This window comes from Triticum aestivum, chromosome 5D, assembly GCF_018294505.1.
Source record: "Triticum aestivum cultivar Chinese Spring chromosome 5D, IWGSC CS RefSeq v2.1, whole genome shotgun sequence".
Classification (NCBI taxonomy): Eukaryota; Viridiplantae; Streptophyta; class Magnoliopsida; order Poales; family Poaceae; genus Triticum; species Triticum aestivum.
Genome location: NC_057808.1, coordinates 467,374,053 through 467,385,144, shown reverse-complemented (window position 1 = coordinate 467,385,144; position 11,092 = coordinate 467,374,053). Strand labels below are relative to the sequence as shown.

General features: G+C 45.6%; 1 protein-coding gene across 1 annotated transcript; it reads right to left on the bottom strand.

Annotated features, from left to right (window-relative positions):
• Nucleotides 1-5,410: 5,410 nt before the first annotated feature.
• LOC123125556 (beta-glucosidase BoGH3B) lies at nt 5,411-7,929 on the bottom strand. The gene is made up of 5 exons (XM_044546029.1): nt 7,629-7,929; nt 7,262-7,557; nt 6,777-7,163; nt 6,171-6,672; nt 5,411-6,068 (listed from the first exon to the last, which is right to left on the bottom strand). The coding sequence occupies exons 1-5, from the start codon at nt 7,867-7,869 to the stop codon at nt 5,572-5,574; spliced, it is 1,923 nt and encodes a 640-aa protein (XP_044401964.1). The 5' UTR covers nt 7,870-7,929; the 3' UTR covers nt 5,411-5,571.
• Nucleotides 7,930-11,092: the final 3,163 nt, after the last annotated feature.

Genomic DNA, 11,092 nt, shown 5'->3' with positions numbered 1-11,092 from the left:
ATGGAGCAAATATGTGCCTCCACAAGAAGTAATCTATACCTCTCGTGGAAAAAAAGTGTTTTTTCCTTTTCCAAGAGCCGCAGTTGTGTCTCTCACGAAATCAAATATGTGCCTGCACGAGAGTAAATATGTGTCTCTCGCGGAAGAAAAAGAAAAAAAGAAAGAAAAACACATTTTTTTCCTTAGCAAATCTGTACCTCAACGAGAAGTAAATTTTTGCCTCCCGCGGTAGCAAAAAATAATGCTTTTTTTTTCTTTTCCCGAGAGGCACATCAGTGCATCCACGAGAATTAAATTTGTGCCTCTTGCGAAAAAAACTTGTTTTTTCGCGCAAAAATATTTTTTTTTCTGTTGTTTTTGTCCAAAACCTGAGGAATACCTAAGGTGTACTCCTTGATTAGTTGCTCCCCTCGAAGTGGCGATTAATTTTCCCGGAGCATGTTGGCCCGAGATACAACCTGATACACTGTGGCGTGTAATCGAGTCGTGATTCTCTTGTACGTTTATTAGGTCCACATCACTTAAGCAAGCTCGATCGGATATGTTATAACCCTGTTTGTCCAGAAAGCAATCACCGGGCGGTAGGTCTTGTTCGCGGTCTCAACCTTTAGTATTGATATATGCAATCATACTTCATAAGCTCATTGCCTTGATGTTGATAAATGCAATAAAACTTCATGAGCACCTCAGACTCGGAAGACCACACGACACACTCTCATTGCCTTGATGTTGATAAATGCAATAAAACTTCATGAGCACCTCGGACTCGGAAGACCACACGACACACTGTGGGTTGCTTTTTTATTTTTCATCCACTACCATCCTTTGTGTGTTCACCATCACCTGAACTTTTCTAAAGGGGCATTTTATTTTTTAAATAAAATAAAAGACTATTTTGATCCTTATATAACTTTTATGTGATATGATTATTTCTTGTTGGTTCTTCTTATTCAAATCTTCTTGGTTACTGGTATTAGAACTGATTTTCCATGTATTAATTAAGAGAGAGTTTTACCAATTGACAAGGTGCAAGGTTAAAAAAAACCTCTCTCAGCATAATATTGCTAAAAAGAGAGCTGAAGAAAAAAAACTACTCTCTTGTCATAATGTTACTCAAATTTGGCACCCAATGTGACCCAAATCCTAATCTCAACATGGATCCGCGAGATGACAATGACTAGGGGCGAAGATTTATTGTTGAAAACTCTCGCATTGAGCTCCTTACAATGTTCCCAGGTTACAAACATGAGAAGAGTCGTCATGGCATTTTGTGTGCCACTATCACAAACAAACAATGTTGAATCCTTGCCAAGAATCATTTAACGTGTTCTAAACTCGTAAGGAGAACCAACATTGGAATAATAAAATGAGTTGGTTTCATGAAGCGGGTTGCAAATAACATAAATACCGCAATTTGTCCAACCCCTATTGGTGAGGCTATCCGCCATCCACTGTCCGAACCTTTCCAAACCTACTCTTCACTTTACCTTGATGGCTCCTAAGAGCTGCACTTTTTATGCCAAAGCTGTAGAGCAGTTGCCAAGGAGGAGTCATCTTTCAAGAAATGGTGACAAAGTTTTCTGTGTTTAACTGATGCCCGTGAAGACGAACTTTCAATGTTAGCTTCAAAGGGTGCAAAATTCCTCGACATGTTGCATAATAAGCTCGTCACATTATCAAGATGATCAACCCAAGTATTGTTGTGTGAGACCTTTTACAAGACTGCATTAGGTTGCAAAAAAATTCTGACTGAATATTAAGCCTCTCAGTATGTACGGTTCCTTCTAACTGAATGTGGTGATCCTTTCACATCTTGTTCAGCCTGAGATTTGTTGTTTGAGCAGAAACAGTGGGCTCCCCTGCAATTTTTGATAAATTTGTAAAAGGGTTTATTTACAAGTGTGACTCAGGATTAAACGCCAGGTCTAAAGGCTAAAGCTAATGCTACAAAGCTAAGGCTAGAATCATTTATGCCACCAGAAACAATGTACAACTTGTATGATTTGGGCAATCATGTGATCTTCCTACTGGTGGCACGCAGAAGTAACACGAGAAGTTGATAATTCGAGATATAGTACAAAGTTTCGACATCACTATAGAATTATAGGTTTCAAGTTCATCGAAAGTTCGCAACGAACTTCAGCAGCTATGCGATCAAAATCCTCCTCATTTATTTCCGATTCCCACTCAGAGGCTAACTAATTAATCTCACGCTATGGAAATGAAACTCAAACACTCCTAGCTGCGAACCTGCGATACGCAGACATCCGCGGCAGCTTCCGGTGTTCTGTGGAAGAAGAAGAGCCCACAGGCTGGCCGAACTGTGCAAGCCGGAGGCCACGGAGCCTGCTATATTTCGCCGGGTCAGCCTCAGAGTCGCGGCTAATATTTCGGGACCATGTTGGGCCGAGATACAGCCCGGTAGACTGCGGCGCACAACCGAGTCCAGGTTTTCTTTGTAGGTTTATTAATTAATACCACATCGCTTACGTAAGCTGCATAGAACATGTTTATAACCTTGTTTGATGACAAAGGCATCACTGGGTGACAGGTCCGGTTAGCAATCTCATACCTTGTAATTGATATATGCAATCATACTTCACAGGCACCTTGGATATGACCACACGACACACTGTGGGTTGCTTTTTTGTTTTCTCTTCAACTAAAATTCTTTACAAAAAGGCAGGACCACACAAATCACTGTTTATTACTTTCCCATCGCCTAATTTTTTTTCTAAAATATAGAAGGGCAATTTTTTTCCCACATTCAATAATTAAGAGATTTTTTTTGAAAGATCCAGCTATTGCTGGCTTCATTGATTTAGCAGATAGGAGAATACAAATGTTTGATCGAAGCGATCAGAATGAGGAAAAGGAGAAGTGGCCAAGCGGCCAGCAACTCCTCCTGAAACTACTGAAATTAGACCTCTCCCAACATATCCCCGAAAGGGGGGCTCTAGCTTCTTTGCTCCTGCTAATCTCCATTGTTCTAAATTACTCCTGATCTTTGCACATATCCGCTGAGTACCTGGCATCATCCCCCTAAAGGTGCAGTCATTTCTTTCCTTCCACAGCTCCCACAATATCATAATGATCATCGATCTGATTGCTCCTCTGTTTTGTGGAAGTGTCCGGTTGATGATTTTCTGGCATACTTGAACAGAGGTGGGGAGAGCCCTGACCAAGGGGGCCAGAGAGGAGCAGCCAAATCGCCCGGCCGTGTGCAACCAAATTTCCCGCGCAAAACTGCAATCCCAAAACAAATGCGTTGACGTTTCAAGGTTGCGGAGGCACAATTGGCAGATGTAACTGTTGGGCCAACCCCTCCTCTGGAGCCGATCATTGCACCAAAGCCTGTCTTGGAGCAGCAGCCACATGAACATCTTGAGCTTGTTTGAAGCCCACACCTTCCAGATCAAAGTGATTTTGTAACAAATGAGCTGCCATTTTCGGGGCGCGGTTGCAAAGAGCACAAAGCCCAAAATTTGTACAACCCCTCTTGGCAAGGTTATTCACCCTCCAAACCTATTTATGAGGATGAGCAACGGAAAAAAAACTTGCATTTTTGCGGGTCCGAATTCTTCCAAGGACACCATCACAATGTAATGGGAGCTCTGGGCAACCTAATCAATGTTTACCACAAGCTATGTGAAGAATGTTTTTTTTTTGTTACGAAAGGCAGGACGACACAAATCATCTTTGATTCCTTTCTTATCACCTAATTTTTTTAAAGGGCAATTATTTTGCCACATTCAATAATTAAGAGATTTTTTACAAATTCACAAGCCCGAAGGTGGAACACATCTAATTCTCCTGGCATAATATTACTTAAATTGGCGCATGTCGTGACCCAAATTATAGTCTCGAAGTGGATGTGTGAGATGACAATGGTCGGTGATGAGAATTTATTGCTAAAAAGTCTGGTGTTGCGCTACTTGTAAAGTCTGGTGATAAGATTTGGCATTATCAAATCCTTGTCAAGAATCTTTTAACATGTTCCAAACTCGCAATGAGTATTGACGCTGGAATAATAAGCGAGCGCGGCCGGTCAAAAGTTCCGCCGGCTGGTTGATTTGAAAGGTTTCCCCTTTTGTTTTCTTAGACAGTTTTTGTTTTCTTGGACTAAAATCAGGTCTGTGAAGAATTAATATATTGTTAAAACAAAGCAGGATGACACCGATGCGACAAGATGGATACAATCATCTTTTATGTGTTCCCTATCACCTAAACTTTTTAAAAGGGCAACAAAATTGTGATGTTAATTAATTAAGAGAGTTTTACAAATTCACAATTCCGAAGGTCGAACGAAATCTTATTCTCGCAGCATAATGTTACTTAAATTTGCCACCCGTCATGGACCAAATTCTAGACTCAACATGGATGCTTCAGGGACCCCCTATATTCCTGACGATGAAAACTGATGAAACGCGCCCCACTTCCCCGTGTGATCTTTGGGCCAGCTCATATGCTGGCAGGGCGCTACTATTCTTTTCTTGTTTTTTTGCTTCTTTAAAAATTGTTTGGGATTAAAAAACTGAATTTCAAAATATGTACAGGATTTTGAAAGTATTCCCCGGATTTCAAACTTACCATGAATTAAAAAAAATGAATTTAAAAAATGTTCCAAATTTCAAACAATGTGAAAAAATCTGAGTCTGGAAGCCAAAACGCTGCTCTCACAAAGAAAGATGTATTTTCTCGAGAGATGTTGTTTCCTCCAAAAATTTGTCCAGTCGATCAAATCTTGCACTCTTTCAAACTAAAACTATTTATTGCTTTGTTTTGAAATAATACCGGCCTTCTGGTTATAATATTAGATTTTTAACACAGCGAGATTAACTGTCAATTATAGAATTAAGAAGTTTTTTTTTTCGGGGAGAATGGTTCAATTAAAGGATAAAGAAGGATTTTTTTTCAGGGAGAATAAAGAAGGATTGAACAGAACAAAACAGCAAAAAAAGAATGGAAACAGAGAAAACTATTGAGTGACATCAAACCCTGCTCACGCCTCTGCATCAACATCTCTGAATTCAGCCGCGCTGTATGGGGCCTCTGGCCAAACTAAATCCCATCATTGGCATGTCTTTGTTACAAATGACAAATTGAGACCCAAAACTCAGGAGCAAAATATACAACCCCAAACCTAGCCACACTGCAATAGGTTTCGAAATTCTGAGATTCTGACTGAATCTCGTTAAACCTGTCAGTGTCAGTGAGTACGATTCCTTGTCACTGAATGTGGTGATCCTTTCACAACTTGTTCAGCCTGAGATTCATTTTTGCCACGAGAAACGATGTGCAACTTGTATGATTTGGGCCATCAAGTTGATCTTGCTGTCAGTCGGCGTGCACAATGCAAATGATTGGAAGGTCGCCTCTGCATGAGAGTCCGCAGAACCAACTCGAGAAGTCGGGATTTCAAGATAGACTGAATTTCGACAGCACTATATATAGATTTCAAGTTCGAACTTACAGGGCGACGCGATCAAAATCATTTATTTCCGATTCTCACTACTCACGGACTCACTAATTAATCACACTAGGGAAGGAAAAAAAAACTCAAACTCCTAGCTAGCTGCGATCCGCCGCCGGCTTGGTGGTGAGGCCGAAGCCGAAGGGGAAGAGCGGGTCGTAGAGCTTGTCGCCGTAGTTCATGGGCAGCTGGTCCACAGACCTGACCCACGTCCGGGGCAGCTTCCCGGAGAAGCCGTAGTCCCCGAAGAGCACGTCGGCGACGCCGTGGCCCTCGGTGCCCGGCAGCCACGCGGCGACGAGCGCGTCCATGGTGTCCAGGTACGGCTCAACGACGAGCGGCCGGCCCGACACGAGGACCACGACGCACTTGACGAGCTCGCACACCTTCCTGATCACCTCCGGCCCCGGGCCCGGGATGGTGAGGTTCTGGTTGTCGCCGGCCGTCTCGGCGTAGGGCTGCTCGCCCACCACCACCACGCCGTAGTCGTAGTCGTCCAGGTTCTTGGAGATGGAGCCCTTGTCCGGGTGCTCCGAGTAGTCGATGACCGTCTTCTTGTCCACGGCCGACTTGATGGCCTCAAGGATGGTCGTGCCTGCACATCGATCGTGGCCAAGAACAACATATATAAGCATCAACATTAAGAGGATATTAGGGTTCATGCATGCATGAGAGATGTGTGACGACACTGACGTACCTTGGCCGGTGAAGTCGTTGCCGGACTGACCCTGCCAGGACTTGGTCCAGCCGCCGCACTGGAGGCCGAGGTCGTGGGCGTGGGTGCCGACGACGAGGATCTTCTTGGCGTCCTTGGAGAGCGGCAGGACGGGCTTGCCGTCTTTCTTGCCTTTGCCGTTCTTGAGCAGCACGAGCGACTTGCGGACGGCCTCCCTGGCGAGCTCCCGGTGCGGCTTGCTGCCGAGCTGGGCGACGAGGGTGTGGTCGGGCAAGGGGTTCTCGAAGAGGCCCATGGCGAACTTGACCCTGAGGATGCGGGTGACGGCGTCGTTGATGCGGTCCATGTTGATGGCGCCGCGCTTGGCCTGCGCGGTGACGTCGGCGACGAACTCCGGGTAGTCGTAGGGGACCATGACCATGTCGATGCCGGCGTGGATGGTCTCCTGGATGGAGTGGTAATAGTGCTTGTGCGGCGGCGTGGTGATCTTGTCCACCGCCTGCCAGTCCGTGATCACGAACCCCTGCACGTACGTTCATAGATAGATATCACCGTGTCAGGTGCTCGACGAAATGACAATCGCGATGTATCATGTATGGGATGGGTGCAGCCAAGTAAAATCCATACCCTGAAGCGCATCTTGTCCTTGAGGATTTGGGTGATGAGGTACTTGTTCTCGTGCATCTTGACGCCGTTCCAGCTGGAGTAGGAGATCATGACGGAGGCGATGCCCTTGATGACGGCGTCGTAGTAGGGCGGCATGTGGATCCGCATGAGGTCGTGGAAGCTGAGCACCGTGTTGTTCTCGTTGATCCCGTGGCGCGTCCCGCCGTCGCCGACGAAGTGCTTGGCGCAGCCGGCCACGTTCTTGGGCCCGGCCACGACGGGGATGCCGGTTGGGTGGCGGGCGGCACCCTGCAGGCCGGGGATCACGGCCGCCGTCATCAGCTGCACCAGCTTCGTGTCCTCACTGAAGCTCTCGTAGCACCTGCCCCACCTCGGGTCACGGCACACCTGCATCGCCAAAAACAAAACAGGGGTGTCACGTTGACATATACAGCCACTGATCGGTTGATGTATTAATTAACTACTCTACTAGGCACGGTACGTACCGCGACGCATGGCGCGAAGGTGTAGGGGATGCCGGTGGCGCGGGCCTCGAGCGCCGTGGCGCGGCCGATGAGCTTGACCAGGTCGGGGTCCCGGGTGGCGCCGAGGCCGACGTTGTGGGGGAAGATGGTGGCGTTGTAGGCGTTGTTGTTGCCGTGCACGGCGTCGATGCCGTAGATGATGGGGATGCCGAGGCGGGTGCTGAGCGCCGCCTTCTGCATCTTGGTGATCATCTCCTGCCACGTCGCCGCCGACGCCTTCTCCGAGGGCACGCTGCCGCCGCCGCTCAGCACGCTCCCTGCACATGCACATGGATCACGCCCATTGGATCGCTGAAAAAGGAACAGGGAGCAAAGGGAGACGACGTACCGACGAAGTACTTCTCGATGACGGCGGTGGAGGCGTTGGCGCGCTCGATCTGCGTCATCTGCCCGATCTTCTCCTCGAGCGTCATCCGGCCGAGGAGATCCGCCACGCGCGCCTGGATCGGCTGCTTCGGATCCTTGTACCGGACGTACGTCGCCCCGGCCACCGAGGCACCCGCTGCGACCACGAGAAGGAGGAGCGCGGCCCTGACCGCCGCCGGCGAGCAGCCCATCTGCGTTGCCATTTCAAACTCGAGCAGTGTGTGTGAGAGGAGTGAGGAGTGGCCGAGTGGAGGACGGAGGCGATGGATTTATAGCACGGGGAGGGATCAGGTCGATGGACTGGTTCAACTCCACTCCAGCACGAAACGTAGCGACCTGTGCGCATCGGCCGTTGTAAGTTGTAACCGATAGAGCAGAGAGCTCGCGGCATCGTTGCGGATGGGCCTGGCATGACGGGCCGAGATGCAGCCCGATTCACTGGGGCGCGCAATCGAGTCCCGGTTCTGTTTCTTGTACTTTTATATTAGTACCGCATCGCTCAAGTAAGGTTGATCGGATATGTTTATAATCTTTTTCGGCCAGAAAGCTATCACCGAGCAGCAAGCCCGGTTAGCTATCTCATACCTTGAAATTGATATATGCAATCATACTTCACAGGCACCTCGGATATGACCAGACGACACGCTGTGGGTTGCTTTTTTATTTTCCTTTTTTGTGCTTCTTGTATATGGATGGATGGATATGCTGATTTCTGGTTCACTCCCTTTTTGTGTGCGCTCACCATCACCTGAACTTTTTTAAAGGATCAATTTTCTTTTAAAATTAAAAATAAACACTATACCGGTTCCTGTAATAGCTCTTATGTAATTTTGCTGTTGTTTCTTTGTAAACAAATCTTCTTGCTTACTATTAGCATTGGTTTTCCACATTTAGTAATTAAGAGAACGTTTTATAAATTGGCAATGTCGAAGGTGAAAAAAACCCTACTCTATCACATAATCATTTATATCTAAATATCTAGTCCCAACTAACGTATTTTCTCAACTTGCAAACATGACATCAAGACACGCAACATGCATGAGGAAAGGTCTGCCTCAAGATGCAATCATGCATGACAATTTCCATTCAATTGTGTATGTTTTAATAAAGATATTCGCACGAGAGCACACGATTCGCTAACAAGTCAGGGTCCAGTTTTGGTGTAGCATATATTCAGTGACATCATGGTCTTAGCTGGCAACCTTCACCTCGGAATTTCCCACATTATGAACAACCAGAGATAACATCAATGCCGCTTTCTCTGTGAATACTGGAATTGAGGCAACTGGAGGAATTAACCGACATGCATCGGGCGTGTTCATTGCGGCCTGCAGCGTTCTGCTCCCTCGGGAAATTGACACGACAACAGCGGAAACAAAGACAATATATGTTGAGGGCGAGCCACGGTCCCAAAGATACATGATTCTAAGTATGTTGTCAAAGCGTTAAAGCTTGAATTCAAATTTGTAAAAGAGTCCGACATTCCATGAGATTCGTTGCCTACCAAAGAAAGGTGCAAATAAGCCATTTTATTTGATTTTGCATATGTTGATCCTGCTCATACGTTTGTTTATCTATTGGTAAGATCTCTCAGCCTTTGCAAAGTGGGAAAGGAGATGGGCATCGGATCCATGTTTCGCTAATTCCGAGCTTCAAGAGAAGTGAATGTCCGTGGGGAAACCAAGAAGTCCTAGGGTTATCTATTGAAAACCTTGCATGCCTAGATGTATTACGGAAGTTGGGAAAGCACAATGGCTAAATGCACTTATTTTTTGAAGAAGGATGAGGCAATCGATCATCCGAACCGGACGGGAGGGATATAGAAAGTGGGCTTCTTCACTCTATAAGTCAATATAACTGACATCCATGGTTAACAAGTAGAGACTTCACCTTTCACAAAGAGCCTAGATGTCTTGCTAATAAGATGTATTGTGAGCCCAAGATGGACCTGAGCTCCTAGACAAGTAAAGGAGTCATCGGGAGGGAAGTTAGTCTACTCAATGACCAATTTTCAAGAAGTTCAAGCCTAACCATCAGCACCACAGTCAGTCAGGTCTAAGGATTCAGGGGTTCTCTTCAGCTCAGCTTTAAGATGATTCAAAGTAGGTTTGTTTGGATTGGCATTGATAAGAATGACGATAAGACATGAATGGCCCAAATGGCCCTTCTGATATATAATTGATTTGCGGGGCACCCCTTCGGGTTAAACTCCCAGTGAAACGAGAAAACAACAACGAATAATTCAGATATTCAAGAGTGCATTTCCCTAGCAGACGAGGGCACTGATTGATGCCCGATATTGTTAAATTGAATGATTTAGCTGGCGACAAAAATGAATGAAAAAGAGCACGAAATGCAACTTGAAATGCGTATGTTAACTACTATAATTGATGAGATGCTTAACATGTCGATTCAATTCATCTTGTTTATGAATAAGTACCCAATCCCGATCAAACTAAAAAATAATAATGTTTTCGCTTTCCACTCTCAAATTATCATATCAAAAGTGTTTCTGTGATGAGACCATTCTCAATCGGTAAGTGCGATAGGAGCCCATGTGTTTCACGGACAAACGGCCAATAAGGAATTTTTCTCATCTTGAGCTGCCGGGAGAAGTAAAAGAGATTGACACTTCTCCTTTATTAGCCTTTTTATTGACACTAACTCTTTACATATTCAATTTTAGTACTATCATATCGGTAGCCACAAATCATTGGTATTGGATGTATCATTTAGTAGTGCCGGGTCAAATTAGGGAAGCTTATTTTTTCCGTTGGAGAAAAGAGATCTCTTACCCATTCTTTAGAAAATGATGAATATGAAGACCGGGAGACTATTGGATCCCCATATAACCCTTATCTATTTTTCTTGTTATTTCCTTGTAAACAAATCTTCTTTCTTACTATTTGATAGAAGCGAAGGTGTCCCGATGTTTCGATGAGATAGCAATCGTTTTCTGTGGGAGTCGACTTTGACGATCCGACAACGAACGTGCGAAGACGTCGCGCCTTAGCAATCGCTAAACCAACTTCCGAGGGGTTATTGACCACGCCGGAGCATGATCAACCTGACCACGAGGGTCTATTTCCTGCGAGCAAACGAAGAACAAGCAAGAAACTAAGATTGCAATCTGAATATTGCGAATAAAAGAGGAAAACTTTATTAATGAAGGTGGGGTTCTGTGACGCCTTTGCCTGGTCGTTGAACACAAACGAAGTACGCGAAGTTGCAGCTATGGCGAACTTTTAATCTAAACAAAACCCAAAGTCTAAACGATGCCCTAAGGGCTGTATATATGGAGGAGAGAGGGGGAATTTCGTGGCCCTTGGAGGAGGGGTCCGAAGCCAACCCTAACTCTTGTTTCCCCACACATATGGACTCTAAAAACTGCCTATAATCAAGTATTTTGAAATTACATGGGCCTGA